General features: G+C 35.8%; 2 protein-coding genes across 9 annotated transcripts in view; one reads left to right on the forward strand and one right to left on the reverse strand.

Annotated features, from left to right (window-relative positions):
• Positions 1 to 6,727: 6,727 nt before the first annotated feature.
• LOC306865281 (transmembrane protein 14C) lies at positions 6,728 to 9,227 on the forward strand. Its single transcript, XM_079409811.1, has 5 exons — positions 6,728 to 6,888; positions 7,358 to 7,442; positions 7,908 to 8,009; positions 8,160 to 8,247; positions 9,054 to 9,227. The coding sequence occupies exons 2-5, from the start codon at positions 7,367 to 7,369 to the stop codon at positions 9,109 to 9,111; spliced, it is 324 nt and encodes a 107-aa protein (XP_079265937.1). The 5' UTR covers positions 6,728 to 6,888; positions 7,358 to 7,366; the 3' UTR covers positions 9,112 to 9,227.
• LOC306865279 (serine/threonine-protein kinase MAK-like) overlaps positions 9,133 to 18,226 on the reverse strand; it is a 78,095-nt gene continuing 69,001 nt past the window's right edge. For 4 of the 8 annotated variants that reach the window (XM_079409805.1, XM_079409807.1, XM_079409806.1 and 1 more), the window contains 2 exons: positions 11,288 to 11,407; positions 9,133 to 9,985 (listed from right to left, as the gene is read on the reverse strand). In XM_079409805.1, coding sequence (XP_079265931.1) covers positions 9,825 to 9,985; positions 11,288 to 11,407 — 281 coding nt within the window. In that variant the 3' untranslated portion in view covers positions 9,133 to 9,824. Of the gene's footprint in view, positions 9,986 to 10,530; positions 10,627 to 11,287; positions 11,408 to 18,226 lie in introns of all 8 variants that reach the window. The other 4 variants (XM_079409804.1, XM_079409803.1, XM_079409809.1 and 1 more) reach the window with 2 other exon arrangements.

Below are 18,226 nucleotides of genomic sequence, written 5' to 3' on the forward strand. Positions count from 1 at the left end.
CACGGTTGCTAGGCGACAGGATATGAGCAACGGGTAAGGGAGGGAACTGAAAGAAGGGTAGGCTGTCCAAATTCACAAACACCGACTTCCGGGTTTTGCGGACGTCGGAGGATCCCTCCTCCTTCAACCGGGTAGGAAGGATCCTAAGGAGGATGCAGACCCTGAATTTGGACACAGCCCCATGTTGCCAACATAGCGACTTTTCAGACCACCCTAGCGATCTTTTTCCCCAAAAGTGACTAGCGACAAATCTAGCTACTTCTTTGACAAACCTTAGCGAGTCTCTGTGATCGCTGGTACTACCGCAACGGCGCGAGGTCAGCGCGCACGCACCTCTTTCTCTGTTCAGTGAGCGGCTGAGAGGAGCAGCGCGTTCAGTTCAAATAGATATTATGTTGCTTCTCTAATTTTACATGCAAATATAGCCAAAATCACAGCACAGGAATTGTCTTGTCTTATCTTGTATTATTTGATTTAATCAGACGACGGCTCGATTATAAATTAGGATTTTTGTGCATACTAACTTCATGGGAGGGAGAGCTGGTTTTGTATTCTTAAAGGGCTGCGTTTCAGTCACTATTTCATATTTATCCCGTTGACTGACAACATAAACAGTAAAATATATAAAGGAAAACAGTTTTATTGAGAATTTGGCTGCATTAAAATACAGTATGAGCACAGAGAGACAAACAAATGTAAAAGGAAATATGACGCGATGACGTAATGAATATGCTAATTAGCGCATGACGTCATCTGGCGACATTTAGCGACTTTTCAAACTGGCTTTAGCTACTTTCCATCGAAAGAAGTTGGCAACACTGATTCGAGCTCAGTCCCATAGTGGACTTTGCAAGTGTAGTCAAAAGACAAACTGCTGCAACTATTTCTTGATATTTGCCTGGCGAAAATGCTGGCCAATTTTCATTATACATTTCACACAATTATACACCACATTCCTTGTTTCAGTTTAACCTAATTCCCACATTTCCTCCGTCGAGTTTAATGTTTTTTTAGATCGTTTGTTCATTCCTTCATTCATACAGTAGGCCAGGCGGTGAACTAGCCAGCTAGCAAACTGCACACGATGGCAGAATTTACGTATAAATAAATGGACATTTTTTATGATGTAGGCCGAAAATGAGCTTCCCCTCTTTGAAAGACCAGCAGCCGCCACTGCAGCTGACAGATGCAATGTGTAACACTTTAGAATATAACACTTTAGAAATTTTAATTACTGTGCATTTTAATACGATTTTACCATATGATGGATTTTTGTTAACTCACAAACAAGCAATACTTTAGCAATACTTTTGTAAACTTAAATAAATAAATGCTGTAAAATGTTAATTGTTTTTTCATGATACCTAAAATATTTACTAATTTAAGACCCTTTTAAAAGTGTTAAAGGGTGGCATGCAGTGGTCACACTGGTAACCAGTTAGTTTATTTGTAGATATCAACAGAATATCTACAAATTGAGACCACACAATTATATGAAATAATTATATATGAAATTAACTGTTAATACAATTATTATTATTTTTTTTCTCTCTCTTCATCGTGTTCATCATTCACCAAAATGCTCTTGGCTTTTGTTCAATGTTCATAATCTACACTGGAAAAAAATAAATACATTTTTTTTTATTTTTGCCTTGTTTCCAGTCCACACATCTAACAATTCTGGTCACACTTTATTTTGATGGTCCCTTTTGAACATTCTGTTGACTCTAAGTAATGTTGAAACTACATGTCAACATCTCTCATTAGAGTATTAGTAGACTGTCAGCTTCATATCTGCTAACTCTTTATTGTGATGGACTCCCAACAGACACTCTACTGACTGTAAGTAACTTTGCAAGTGCATGTCAACTTATTCTAACCGAACACTACCAGTCTACTAATACACTACTAACACTCTAATGAGAGTTAGTAGAAATGTAGGTGCAATGTTACTTATAGTCAACATGTGTTAAAAAGGGACCATCAAAATAAAGTGAAACCAAAATTCTTAAACAAAGAAGCATTTACTAGACAAGTAAAAACTGTTGTCTTGTCTGAAAAAAGAGTCAAAATGATCTACTAATCGGGCAAGAAAAATAACCTTGTCTTTGGTTTGAAAAAAAGTATCTTGCTTACCCTATTGGCAGATTGCTTGCTTATCTTTGATTCAATTTTGACTTTTTTTTCCTCCAAAAACAAGACAATAGTTTTTACTTTAATAAATGCTTCTTGATACAAGAATTGTTAGATATTTGGACTGGAATCAAGACAAAAACACTTTTTTTTTGTTTGCAGTGTATCTTCGCTTCTACTTTTGTCTTTAGGCAAGCCATCAGATGACCCTCTTAAGTCCAGACTACATTCCATCAAAGCTTCCACACAGACCTGACCCCTCCAGAAAAATGGACCGATATCAGAGGTCTCTGAAACGAGCATCAGAGGTAAATGAGATGAGCACTACAGTTCAGCCTACGGAGGAAGTCGAGGACATGGACACAGATGTAACAGAAGTTAAGTCCTACAGTGATATGTGTGTTGGAACAGATCTCACTATGAGGGATATTGAAGACATGGAGAAACTGAACACATCTTACAAAGAGCAAGTCAGAAGCCTTGAGTCAAAGGTTCAAACGCTCACACGTGAGAGGAAACAACTGAAGTCCGATGTGGATTTAAAGGATGATCAGATCATTCACTTCTACACTGGCCTTCACTCATCCAAAGTCTTCTTCGCACTTCTGACATATATCACCACTGCTTGGAGTCCGAGAACACTGAGTCCTCCTACAGCTCTCCAGTTTTACTTGGTCTTAACGAAACTGAGACTTGGCCTCACTCATAAAGATCTTGCCTTCAGAAGATCTCTGCCATATTTCATGAATGGTTGAACATAATGGCACAGCATTTCACCTCTCTAATTCATTGGCCTTCAAGGGAAGAAATTAAAAAGAATCTTCCTGCCCTGTTCAGAAGCCCCCCTTTCAACTCCGTGAGGTGTATCATAGACTGCAGCGAGATATTCATTGATCGACCAACATCACTCAGTACAAGAGCAATGACCTACTCCAACTATAAATCCCACAACACCATCAAATTCATGGTTGGCATCAGTCCAACAGGGTCAATCACATTCCTTTCAAAGTCTTGGGGTGGGCAAATTTCGATACCAAAGGGGTTAATCTCATCAACGTCAGTGAGCCAATAAGCCTGCAGCGCTAGGTGTGTTTGACTAGAAGTGAAGCGGTGCTGATTGATCAGTGTTTGACATCCGCGAGAGCAATTCAAAAGCGTAAGGAGCAGTCTGCTCTCTATATCGCGCAGTTTCGCTTACTTGACACAGACTGAAGCTCGCGTGACATTTTAGCGTGACATTTCTGCCGTCTCACTAAATGAGGACATAAACACATGAACAACAGCTCTAGAACTGCTCTGAGAGTCACTTCATGAGCATTTTACTGTTTGATTTGAGTAAAACTTGCGTCATATCATATACACACACAACTGTAAAGGTATTCCCGGAAACCCGTCAAAATAAAAGTTCGGTTTAACTTTGAAGACACTGCAGCAGAAATAAATTAATATTGTTCAGCAGAGTGTACATACTGCTACTATTAAAATTAAAACTCTTATTTTTTAATTAATGATCACACAACATTTCTTCCATGTTTTAATTTTAATAGTAGAATTTTGTTTGCCAAAATAAATAAAGTTTTATTTTCAATAATTTAAAGGAAAAATGAAATGAATGTTTTATATGCCTTCATTTGAAAACCAGATACAGAACACAGAATTTCTGAGGAAAAAGAAAACATTTCATAAGGCTGTTTTAAGAATAAATTTGAATAAACTAAGTAGTTTTTATGCATTCAAATAATTAGACATACTACAAAATAGAATTTAATAACAATAAAACATATTGTGAAAGAAAATAAAACATCCACTTATGAAAGTGGATAAAGATTTTAAATTTCTTGAAGTCTTTAACAACCTAGAATAAATGAATAGAAATGATGATTCTGTCTGAGCTATGCGTTTTAAAACGAGCACGCACTAGTGTAAACTGAAAACTATTTGAGCTTTATTCAAATTATTTGCACTGATTTATTGTGTTGGCTATATTTTGTTCCTTTGTGCAGTGGCTCAGGAGATGAGTCTTTGAGTCTGTATACATGTCAACAAGCTGAAAAAAATAAAACCAAAGTTTTTTGAGATAATGTAATCTTGTTAAAACTGTTTTCATAAAATTGGTATCGAAAAAAGTATCGTTCAGGAACCGGTATCGAACTCAAGGTATCGGTATCGATATCGAACATTTTTGAACGATACCCAGCCCTACTCATACCAGCTTCAACTCGTGGAAAGACACAGCTTTCAGGACAGGAAGTGTCCATGTCATGTCACATGTCAAGGATGAGGATTCATGTGGAAAGAGCTATTGGCCGCATAAAAAACTACTCTATTTTGCGACAAACACTCCCCATAAACTTGGTCAAATCGAAGACCCAAAGACACGGTGGCAACAGTTGATAAAATATTACTAGTATGTTCTGCATTGTCTAATTTGGACAAGTCATTAATTCAGTAGAGAAAAATATATCATATACACTGACAAGTGGTTAGAAAACCTTTATTTTTTATATAGATTTAATTTATTGTAACTGTACAGCATTCATATTAGTAGCAGATTTAGCACATGAAAAGGTGCACTGTATATATGCCATTTGTATATACATTTTTCTTTGACTTGTTTGATCTTTGATTTTCTAACTATCTACAATTAAACATTTATTAACTCAAATATTTGCTGTCTTGCAATTGATTAAATGTATTCAAAATTAAATGAACTTTTAACAGATTATTTAGAAGGCTGTGTATGATCTCACGTTTATGTGGCTTATGACAAACACGCTGAACAAAACCATTGGTCACCAGGATGCCTTTTTAAGCCTACACATTTCAGATGAAATGCCTTGTGACAGAGCACTGTGTGACAGATGTTTTAGACATTCTTTTACACAAACAGGAAGCCTCTGCGATCAGAAATTGTTTCTTCAGTTTGTGTGTGCAGATTTCTGTGAGAATGTGCTGTCTGTAGAAGAGATCTAGTTTGGGCCTGATCTGAGTCCAGTATTCTTCAGAGAACTCTACCTTTTGAGTGTGGCACTCCTGTGTTGTCCAAATTACAAAGTATGATGTTTTTAGTTCACACCCTGCCATTTGCCCCTGAACTTGTGCATAGTATGCATGGTCCTTTTTAAGCTCAATTTTTCCCCAGACAGAAACCCTTGCTTTTGATGGCATCAGGAATGGACCTATTTGCATACTTCAAGGGGCATTTTATTTCAAGTGTAGCAGGAGGGCACATTTTTTTTATAGTTAATACAGATCTGTACAATGTCAAAATCATAACTACTTCTCTATGACCTACTTTGCTATGACCTATCATTTATTTGAAAAATAAGTACTTTGCCATACGTTTAAATATCTTTACTGTCACTTAAGTCAATTGAATCAAAGTCGTTTTTGTATTCTATAATCTTTGATTAATTCAACATTGTTGAAGAAAAATATTAATTTATATTTTTTAATCTTAACCAAGACTGAATGGTATCACATTTTCCACAAAAAAAAAAAAAAAAAAAATGAAGCAGCACAACAGTTTTCAACATTGATAATAATCAGACATGTTTCTTGAGCAGCAAATCAGCATATCAGAATGATTTCTGAAGGATCATGTGACACTGAAGACTGGAGAAATGATGCTGAAAATTCAGCTTTGATCACAGCAATCAATTATATTTTACTATATATTCACATAGAAGACACCTATTTTAAATTGTAACATTATATATTTCACAGTACTGTTTACTGTATTTTTCATCATTAAAATAATTTGTATACACTTTTCCACAATTGGAGCTCTATTCCTTAAAATGATAGATGTCAAGCTCCTGCAAAAGGACAAATACTGTATATGACCAATAGAAAGGACCCATAAAAACAGCCCACATTCTGCACTATTGAAGTCTTCTAGACAATACCGGAGCATTGTGTCATATGGACTGATAATATTGGTATTTAACTTTAGTGACATTAAACTATCCCTTGTAAAAATTCTTTTAAATTATTTACTATTTGTCATATACACCAGAAAAGACAAATTATAATGTCAAGAATATGCCACTCATTTATAGTGTGTTGCGGACCGGGTTTGGTGGGCCGCTCTGTGCCAAAAAATCCAGGGCCATTTTTTGTGTGCGGTATAAAATTCACAGTATTTCTTCGCGGCGGGGAAAGTCATGCATGATAGGTATACATTATGTTGGTGAAATGGGAGAGGAGGGTTGAAGTTAACTTAATATAAAATCCAAAAGAAAGTAGGATTTCAAAATAATGAGACTGGAAGTGACTTTAAATGAAGAGAAGTAATAATAGCAAGACTAAGATTAGGACATTCATCTTTAAATGGAAACCTACATAAAATCAGCAAACATCCTTCTGGATTAACAAAGATATAATCAGAAAGTGTAGGCATAAAATGACATTAGAACTAATATTAGGTAATAAAAAATTCAGAAGAATGCTAATAAGTTATTTAATAGACACGGGAATTTCCACGAGAATTTAAGTTTGTTTTTTTGTCTTATTGTCACTCCACGCTGCAGTTCAGTAGGTGGCGGTAATGCACCAAAAGTTGGCTTGCCCACCGCCAAGAAACACTATAAGAAGAAGAAGTTAACTTCATTTCCCATAAGTCAACTTGAGAAACATTGCGACACGTACGTCAGGAGCGTAAGTTTTCATTGGCGTTTGAGGACGTTTACGAGCACAAGTCACCACGAGCACCTCCAGTCAAGGACTTTCGACAGAACGGACTCCCAGGCCGCGGTATTAACCATAATATTTGTATTACAGCAGTGTAATGAATGTAGAATAGACTTTTTCTTGTCTGTGCACTCACAGCTGACAGCAGAAATGCAGTTTATGAACCGGTCATGCGCAGATCTGATATCAACTAACGTTATCAGTGCAGCCAGTGTGTGTTTGAATATGGTTTATAAGGACACTGTGTGTATAATGTATATAATTGCATTGGTATTACAACGTAAACATTGTTTATGATGAGGCTTTCTGTTTCCTCGTTAATCAAATGGCTTAAAAACACAAAAACTAAACTGTGTTTGCCTGTAGTTTTCTGTCAGGGTTAGGGGATTGAAAATACAGTTCTTAAAATATAAAAACACCATTACACATCTGGAGCGTCCCCTAAACCACATATACAAGTGTAAGTTTCATGCACACTGTCTCTAAACTTTCAAGCTGTGTATGTTTAAAATGTTTCTGTATGTGTGTTGAGGTGTTGAAAATGGCAGTGGACTGGGCTGGATATGGATACGCAGCCCTAGTAGCATCTGGAGGAGTCATAGGATACGTCAAAGCAGGTAGTGTGAAAGATCAAGAGATTATCATGTAGGCCTATATAGAGTTTACAGGATGAAGAGCCTAACTTGTTTGATGGTCATTGCTTGTCAGGCTGGTTTGGTTGGCTGACCCTTGTCAGACTAAAAACTGATTAGCTAAACACCATCTTGATCATATTTAACCCCACACATGCACCACCTTTATATAATTTTTAACTAAACAAAGTTCTTTAATCACATATTTTCACATACATTTATTTGGTTCCTTTAGATTCAGTGAAAATGTCATACACATTGGAACCAATAATAATAATAATAATAAAAAATGCCTTCAGCCCTGTTGTATGATAATACTGGATAATAACATACACATCTAAAAGTTAAAAATACTCCTTGTTTTGTACTCTGAATTCCTTATGACATTTTATACCATCCATCAAGACAGTGTTTTAGTATATTTTATGCTTTAATTAATTTGTCTTGCAGGCAGTGTCCCGTCCCTGGCAGCAGGGCTGCTCTTTGGTGGTTTGGCTGGTTTTGGTGCTTACCAGACATCACAAGATCCCAAAAATATTTGGGTGTCTTTAGGTGGGCATTTTTTCACATATTGTGCAGTTATTATATTTTTTGCAGTCAAAAAAGTGATCAAGAGGCAGTATTAATGTGTTTGCTTTATAAAATTAGACGATAGTGATTTTGATTTGTGTCCATGTGTCATCAATATTTTCCTTCTCTCAGCTGCATCTGGGACACTTACTGCTATCATGGGAAAGAGATTCTATAACTCGCGCAAAATCATTCCAGCTGGTCTTATTGCTGGAGCAAGGTAAATAACACACATCACACTTCATTTGTCTAAAACAGGGTTTCCCTTTTTCATAGATGATGGAGCTCATGACTGTTAGCTAAATATTTGAGCTCATTAACAACTGATTTTAATTAAAATAAAAAAAAAGACTAACAAGTCACATACTCATGCAGACACCTGCCAAAAGTGTAAAGGGACGAAACAGAAATATTATAATTCTGTTCCTGGACTTCTGACCACTTTTGTCATATCTTTTTCAGCCTCTCTCACTCAGCATGTCACTTATAGCACAAAAAGTACCATAGTATTACCATAGTATCTGTTTGTGTGTGTTTTAATTATGACATGGTATTCTTTGCAGTACCTTATAAATATTGAAGGTATGAATATAGCAACCTTTCAATCAAAGGTACCACCCCAGTTTATTCTGCAAGTGCTTTTTCAGCATGTTGCATCTTAAAATGCACTTTATCATTATTAAAAAAATTAATAATTATTAAATTCTTATTTACTCCAGTTTTGTTGCAGAGGCCCCTCATTAATGTTGTTTACCAGGTATTGTCACATGACTGCAGTAAATTATCAACTTAAATCTAAAGGGCAAGTTTACTCAAACCTGTATGACTTGCTTGCTTCCATGAAACAGAATGGGAAGAACTTTTGCAGCTTTTCCATAATACCATGCCTGTCAAACTCTAAAAAACACCATTAGTACTTTTTACAAACCAGTACAGTAACAGTCCAAAATGTGTCTTTTGAGTCTGATATCTGATGACAAAATTTTCATTTTTATCTGAACTATTACCTTTAAATGTTTCTTGCAGTGTGCTGATGCTGGCAAAACTCGGAGCCGGAATGCTACAGAAACCTCAGCAATCATGATACCCAAACAGAAATCACTGTCTGCTTTCATTCAAAAATTTTCTTTGAATATGTCATTAAAGCTCATTATCATATTTAGTACAAAATGTACAATAAAAATGTAGTTGTCAGGAGAATTTCTGAATCAAAGACTTCTGTTACAAACATGCCCATTTTATGCATATAAAACACTTACAAAACACTACTGATTGATTTGAGTTCAGCCCAACCCAATCACTGTTATCTACATTATATGTTTATGTGGTAGTTGTCAGTATCGTTTACAGGGAAAATAATTAAAAACTGAAAAAAGGGATACTCAACATACAAGGAAATATAAATAACACTGCCTTGCAGTATGAATCACAGTAACACATAAAAAAGAAAACAAGAATATATTTAAAAACTGCATACTATAAAAAGTGTCAAAAGGGTTACAAAAAATAGATGCAATAACTGGGATATAGATCTACCCATTCCATTGAAAATAAGGATTACAGGCATTGTATGCATAAACTGAACAAGACAGATTTAAAGATGAACAAATTGTTAGGTTTGTAAAAATCTGGTGTACACGGATTCTTGTTTTTTATCAAACAATTAAGCAGCCGTGGGCTTACAGAGTAAATGGTGTGGATGCTCCTCGCAGAAACAAAAAGATATGTTTATACAATATTCACGAGTGCTGAAACAGGCCTTAGTCCTCTCAACAGCTGTAGCTCGCATAATAGATATTAGCGATGGCTTCCATATTTTGCAGCCCAGTCAACCCGCCCATGCACTGACTGAACTGGTGGAGCGCGAGCAATGAGATTGGCGGAGTTTTTGCCCAGAGCCGAGTAACTCGTTCCTTTAGGTTGGGTTCGGTCTGCTCTCCTTTTCCATCCATCATAATCTGAGGAGAGAGAACAAGCATTTAACACTTGTGCAAATTCAGCAAAGCCTAAGTTAAGGGCTACTTCTTATGTAATGAAGAGGCAGAGTCCAAAATCAACACTTGCCAAGGGGCAAAAGAGTAAAAACTGATTGGTAAATAAAACCAGTTGGCCACTTAATTAGGAACTTCAACATCACATGGCTCACAACATATGAACAATAGTCTGGAAGAGGTGATTAAAGTCAAAGACATTAAACGGTCTAGTACGTGGAATAGTCCTTGGAATGGCCACCAAAATGTTAACATGAGAGGGAAAAAAAAAATCATCATGCGTCTTAATATTGTTGTGACAGCTGCTGTTATACACTGACTTGACTCATATGATGCTGCAAGTGACAATGATTTCAGTGTATTTATCACTAAGAGCAAGGTATCAGTTATATAAATCCACTGTACAAACAATAAAAATATATAATTTTAATAAAAATAAACCCGGAAGGTGTGACAACGTTACTTTTGGACCCTGGGAAGAATTGCTGACTAAGACTATTCTGGGATTTTACCTTCAGAGATCTCACTGACTGAAACTGTAGAGGAAGGTTTGGACTTTGAAGGTTTAGCTTTGCCAGTTTTTGAGTCAGCAGTGGCAGATAGATCAACTAGGAGCAGATATAAAGATGGGAGAGAGACAGACAGAGACAGAGTGAATGAATAAATGAATGTAGAAAGAAACAGCATATGTTAAAAGAGCTCTAGCAACAGATGTGTAGAACAGAAGAAAAAAAAAAGCTTACAAGGGGAATTTTAGAAGAATAACGAAGTATAAAGGTGTATAGGTTTTGTATACCAAAGGGTTTCAAACTAGACAAACCAATAATACCACCCTAAACTCACAGCACTATTTGAGGCAATGTTGCTATGTCGGACCTATGCCATTTTTAAAATGTAGGATCGTGGAAGAGGCTGTTTTCATCTTAAATAATAATGTGCCTCCTCCTACCATTGTTTTGGAAATTTGGGCTTCTCAGTCAAACGGAGCAAAGTTTTGATAGTGCCATTGTGTTTACATTTGTCATGGAAACGAACATACAAATGATAATAAACTAAATAAAATATTTTAAATTTGCAAAAAGTACACACTTCACCTTTAAATTTATTATCAGTATTGAAAAGACAACATAATTGTATCAGTATACACAAGCCAACATGCATGCAGCATGTAGAAAAGCACACAAATGATGATTCCATAATGCTGTTCTAACAAACAAAGAAAGTCAAAAATAAATTATTTGAGGATGAATTGTAAAACCAAACTCTTACGCGCATGCTGCTGTCCGAGAGGGGCAAGCTGAATCCTTTGTCCTACGGATCCCACTTCTTTCTTCTGGAAAGAAGGTATATATCCTCCAGAGACATTGTATGTGGTGGTTACAAAGTTTCCTGTGGGCAGAGGCCACAACTTAGAGTCAAGAAAGAAAACACAACCAGCTAAACAAACAAATGTTTATCTACATTTTTTTCAAAATATACCCACTAAAGAGGTGTGAAAATGACTAATTTGATCAAATTATCAATATTTTTCTTGAAGTGTCTAACAGACATTTACACCCCAGACCAGTGTCCATGATAATGTGGGCAATGGCAGAACAATACTGTTGCAAAGAGATATATGTACCTTTGACCTGTTACATTTTCTCTAGTGTCCTTTCTTTATCTTTATCTGTGGAATGACGTACATATAGAAATAGGCTATATATATTGTCTTGGATCAGTTAATGTTATGTTACCCGTGTCGGCAGTGCGCAGCAGACACACCCACCTAAACGATTTCAATATATCGCTTATCCTGCCCCAAAAGACCATTTAACATTGCAGATAACATCTGAAGTAAAAATTAATTTACATACACACAATATAAAAACGAATGCCGGGTGACTGATTCGCTTCAAATCGGGTGGTTTTAGGCCAGTGTTTTAGCTTTGACTCAATGGTGCTCTCTGCTGGTAGGGAATAGTAAGATGGCGGATCGAACACTTCCGGTGGCTTCACTGCCAGTCGGTAGTTTAGAACGCAATGAGCAATCCAGTCATTATATGAAGCCATATTAAGTGTTTATGATCTTCTACGGGAGGTTTAAAAGTGCTTCATGAGAGCATTGCGTTCATATTCTGCTGTTCTGTAGCCACGGATTTGTGGGTCTTGTCTTTTTCTCTTTAATTCTCTGCCAGCAGGAGGCGCTGTTGGAGTGCAGATATAATGGTTTTCCTGGTAACGACTGTAATCAAATAAGCACTTCGCTCACAAATGCTACATTACAGGAAAGACAAAATGAAAACAACATCGAGCTTTTCTGAAAACGGTTGTTTCTTTTCAAAGATACATTCATATACATTCATATATATATATATATATATATATATATATATATATATATATATATATATATATATATATATATATATATAAAAAAAAAAAAACTCACGCCGCATTTTTATTTTGAAACGCGCAATTCTCATGTTTCAACGAAGTATAAGCCTTTTGGAAAATCTATTGTGCCCGTCAGGGAAAGCTAGGTTATCGGATAGGGAAAGCTCTGGCTTCATGTGGACGTATTCGAAATGAGTCCAAAATCAAAACAATCCATTGTGTGTTTCGTGTGTAAATAATACCTAAACCCATTAATTAAGGAAATCAGATGGAGAGTTGTATTGAACACTTGGCAAGTAGAATGTAAAACCTACAATGTTTATGTCTGTTTTATATTTTATATAACTTTTTTAAAAGAATTAGGTATAATTTTAAAGCTTAGAAATTCAGCTTTCGAATGCATCCAACCATTTTGATCAACTCCTGACCAGTGCTGCGTAGTTCCTCTAAACCGGACTGTACCGCCGGCGGGCGCCCCCTAGCGAAGAAGGCACAAAATAGGTGTCATTTGAAAGCAGGCCACTTTTAACGCCTGATTAACGCCTGACGGCTGAAGGTCTGGAAACTTTGGCCGCTTTGGATGGCCAAGGCCCACCCAAGAGGCCATATGACTGACAGGTGAAGCAACCAACCACGTTTCGTTTTGTTCCACGTCATGTTTAGGGGTGTGGAAATGTCGCCACAATAACAGGCCGGTGTGTAAAACTCTCTGACATATTTTTAAGATTCTATGCCGCGAACTTTAAAATTTTCTCATACTTTTGAAAATACTTTTGGCACCAAGGCATTTTTGTTTCCAGGTAGAACGTTAAAGAACGCGACGTCACGCCCACAGACCGTTGGCTAAACGTCTGATGCATATGGTACACATCTTTTTAAACATTTTTTATTAACAAACAAATTACATGTATATAACAAACATTATACCTGATGTAAACAATTATACACTAGAGGGGCTGTTTACTAATACAGATTTATACAAAAATATTAAAGCGTTTACAAACTTTCAACGTTTTAATTGCCTTTTGTTTCATAGAAAATCGTATAGTATCAATATAATGCTCTATTTCCTTCCTAAAAGAAAAAAAAAAAAAAATTTGCTGGAGAACTTACATTTGTGAATATGAAAGTTTGCATATAAAAGAATAAGATTTATTATGTAAATGTGATTGTGCTTTTCTCTGAGATACCAAATAATACATATTTCCAAAACAAAACAAAATAACTGTCAATGTTTTGTACAATAAAATCACAGACATTTTGCCAAAATGTTTTTACAAAGGGGCAATGCCAAAACAAATGTACCACAGTTTCATGGCAACTGACACAAAAAGAGCAACTAAAATCAATATCAGATTGAAATTTTACCAAATAATATTTGGCTGGGTAAATCCTGTGTATAATTTTAAATGATACTTCCTTTACCTTGTTCGTAATTAAATAATGATTAGGTATTAACCAAACCCTTTTCTAAATAATATTTTCTGTCAGGTGATTCCAATATGAATAAACATAAGGCAAAAACACAATGTCTCGTTGAAATAAAGCTCTTACGGAACTGCTGTGTGACTTAAGAGAAAAACAAATGTTACCTATATAAGAACTTATTATATTAGACAGAGACCACTGTTGGATGTTAATTCTTGTCTGATTTTTAAATAACATACACACTTCAGGAGAAATAGCCCCAAAAACTTTGGCATAGTCCCCTGGTGTTACAGGAATCTTATAATGTTACAAAAATTCACTATAAGTAAAAAGAAAACCATTTATATTAAATAACTGATCCACCAATATGATGCCATTATCAAACCAGTGCTTCAGAAAAAGCAATTTGTGTTTCTATAATATATCCTTATTGTTCCATATATAGTACCTATGAGGTGAAAAATTGTGCTTGTGGATCAAAGACCATGATAAAAAAGCCTGACGGTGAAATTCTGCTAGTTTCGCTGGTATTTTATCAATATTATAACTACAGCTAAGAAAAAAAATTATACCACCAAATTTTGAGAGAATATGGGAGGTAATAAAACACCAAATGGAATTAGGATTTCTAACAATTTGTTTAAGCCAGTTAACCTTACATGTATTATTTAATGTTGCAAAGTCTAACACATTTAGGCCACCATTTTCATATGAATTCATAATAACTGTCTTCTTTATGTAATGTATTTTATTTTTCCAAATAAAGTCAATCAGCATTTTATCAAGATGTAAAGCCATTGCTGCATAAATGAGTCTAGAAATACCCTCTGCCTTTGTAATTAAAACTCTGCCCCTTAAAGAAAGATCTCTCATAAGCCAATGATTTAATTTCTTTTTAAGTTTTTTCAATAATAGGATTAAAATGTAATAAGCATCTTCTTTTCTGGTCTTTGGTTATCAATATTCCAAGATACTGAACCTCATTTTTTAAGGGAACACCATAATAGTTAGTACCGAGACATTCCTTTATGGCCATAAGCTCACATTTAGCCAAAATTAAGTATACCCCAGATGCTCTTGAAAATTCGCTAATTAAATCAATTGCCACAGATATCTGATTCTCATTTTTAATAAAGAGTGTAGTGTCATCGGCTAATTGTGTAATATTTATCTCTCTATCAACAATAGTAATACCTTTCATTGGGCTTGATTTAAAGAAGCTGACTTACTAACAGGAAGAGGTATGGAGATACTGGGCACCCCTGCCTAATTCCTTTAGAAATATCAAATCTAGGGGAAGTACCATTAAATAACCGTATAGAGCAGTTGCCATTTTTATAAAGGGTTTTAATTGCTGTAGATTTTTTTTTACCAAAATCTAATTTCTTTAGAGTATCAAGGATGAATAGATGTTCTACAGAATCAAATGCTTTACAAAAGTCTAAAAATAATATAAAACCATTATCATTAATCAGATCTGAATAGTCCAAAATGTCCAAAACTAATCGTATGTTATTTGTTATGTGCCGATTTTTCATGAATCCCGATGTTTTTAATCTTCTAGCTAAAATTAAGGCCAACAGTTTATAATCATTATTCAAAAAACAAATAGGGCGCCAATTATCAATATACTGTGTCCTTATTTGGTTTGGGAAGCAATACAATTTAACCTTGTGTTAAAGTGGGTGGAAGACACTGTTTTTTGATGCTTTCAACAAAAACCTCTAAAAGAAAAGGAGCCAATTCCTTGGAAAATAATTGATAAAATTCTGATGTCAAACCATCGGTACCTGGTGATTTGGAATTTTTCAAGTGATTAGTTGCTTCCATCAGCTCAGAAATTGTAACAGGTCTATCACAGAGCTCCTTTTCAGTTCTATTAATAGGTTTAATCTGCAACGAATAAAAAAAAAACATCGGCTGACACCTGAGAGTAACTGGAGGTATACAAATTTGTATAAAATTCACTACAATATTGAGAAATTATTTTATGATCATTCATTATAGCCCCATTAATACTTAATTTACTAATAGTATTACAAACAAAATTCCGCTTTGAATAAAAAAAATTATGTGAATTTTGCTCCCCTACCTCCAGCCATTTCTTTCTGGAACGAATAAAGGCAACTTCTGTTTTTTTCTTATACAAATAATCTAGTTTACTTGACAACTCAGCCATTTCTAATATTTCATCCTCTAAAAGAGAGTCTGGATGTCTCTGAGACAAATTTGTTATTCTTGTTATTATTCTAATTTCTTCAGCTCGTTTACTTTTGGCCATAAAAGGAACCATACTTTCTCATATATTTGCCAATTTCAAACTTTAAGAGTTCCCAATTTTTCCCAAAGGCATTTTCCAGTTTAGCTTTAGACCAAAAACTAGACATCAAATCTTTTACTTTCTTTTGGACCTCATTATGCAGCAAGAGGGAATTATTAAGTTTCCAATATGAACTATTTGCATTATGGTTTTTGGAGTGTAGGTTCACATTTATATAGATGGCTTTATGATCTGTTAAAGGAGTCAGGTAAAATATCTACTTCTACTCCATCTTTGCCAAAACTTTCAGAGATTAACCAATAGTCTATTCTGGATAGATTAGAGCCTGACTTGTTACTCCATGTGAAAGCCAAGTCATTCCGGTGTTTAACTCTCCAAATATCTTTTAAGATTATACTTGTCCATAACATTTTTAAGGTTAGTATTTGTTGAATTTGATCGACATGGTGGCCATTTATCTACCGCATAATCCTGAATAATGTTAAAATCTCCTCCCATTATTATGTAAGCATTTGGATATTTATCCAACCATCCTTTAAAGGTCTTCCCGACAGTCCCCAAAAGACTATCATTTTCTGATTTCCTATTATACCCATAATCATTAGCTGTAATAATAAATATATCATTACAATAGAGTAACAAACAAACAAAGTGACCTTCAGGATCACTTACAGATTGCACAACTTCACCATGAAATCTATTCTTAAGTGTTATTACCCCAGCTGAATGTTCAGAACCATGGGAAAACCATATTGAATTCCCCCACTGAGCATTCCAAAATTTGCAATCATCATTAACCGAATGAGCTTCTTGTATATAACAGAAATCAGACCTGTATTGTTTAGCAAATAAAAATAGTGCTTTTCTTTTAATACTATTACGCAGCCCCCTAGTGTTAAAAGAGAAAAAGAGATACATTTAACAGATTAACAGAACAAATCGACAAATATGTCAAATGGAGTAAACCTTAGGGTAAATATAAGAAACTTAAAAACTCGGCTCAGCACCTTTAAAAATAATTACAACAAGGATAACTGATCAATAGCCTTTCGATTGGCAGTTTTCCCCTTGAAATAATAACCGGAAAGCAACAACAAGAGGACAATTTCTTTTGGCCACTTTCACTAACATACAGTAGAATAACAAACCTCAATTTTCAAGTGAACCACAACATCTTTATATTTCTTTTACAGTTCCACGCTGTCAATAAAACCTCGGCCTCCAACAAAGTATGCCGATTTACCCTCTTCTCGAGCCTTTTTTTATCAAAGGCCATAATTTCTGCCTTGAATCTCTGTCCTCCTTTGTTAAATCTTCGGTGAAACGCAAGCCATGATCTTGAAGGAACGGGCAGTTTTTCGCAGCTTTCCACAATGCTTCCCTGTATCTCCTCACCGCGAAGCGAACAATTACAGCTCGAGGCCTTGACTCATTCAGACGCTTGGATCCCAAACGATGCGCTACATCAATCGCAGCTGGCAACTGATCTCTTTCTTGCGGTAACACTTCTTGACAGATACGAATCACCTCCTCGCGAACATTCTCCTTCATCGCTTCTGGGATGCCGTGCACTTTCATGTTCCTTCTCCTGCTGTAATGCTCCATGTCTGCCACACGATTCATGCAGGTCAGAGTAGATTGTTCGCTTATCTCTACACGTTTTTCAATGGAGCCCAACTTTTCTTTTAAGTCCTTAATTTCCCTAATTAGCTCAATTTGATGCTCAGAGCTCGAAAGTTCCGTCAGTTCACAGCGCCAACTTGCCCCCCCCCCCCCCCCCCCCCCCTCCCCTTATGGTACAATTATCTGGAAACAAAGATGCTGTGGCGCCAAACCCCCTCACGAAAAAAGAAAGCCATCGTGTTTGGCCTTGGCCAATGAAAGCAGACATCTATTCCAGACCTTCAGCCGTCAGTCTGAAGGTCTGGCTACGCGAGACTAGAGCTACATGATCCCATTCATTTTCAATGGAGAGCAAGTTCGAGGACGGGAGGACACAAGTCCGGTAATTCTGCAAATGGAACAGCAGCGTACTTGATAATGTCAGTCAGCTCGCCTAAGTTATCTACACTGTATTACAACACGACTGCCTCTTTTTGTTTTCATGTTAAACATATTAATAG

This window comes from Barbus barbus, assembly GCF_936440315.1.
Source record: "Barbus barbus genome assembly, chromosome: 46".
In the NCBI taxonomy this organism is placed as follows: Eukaryota; Metazoa; Chordata; class Actinopteri; order Cypriniformes; family Cyprinidae; genus Barbus; species Barbus barbus.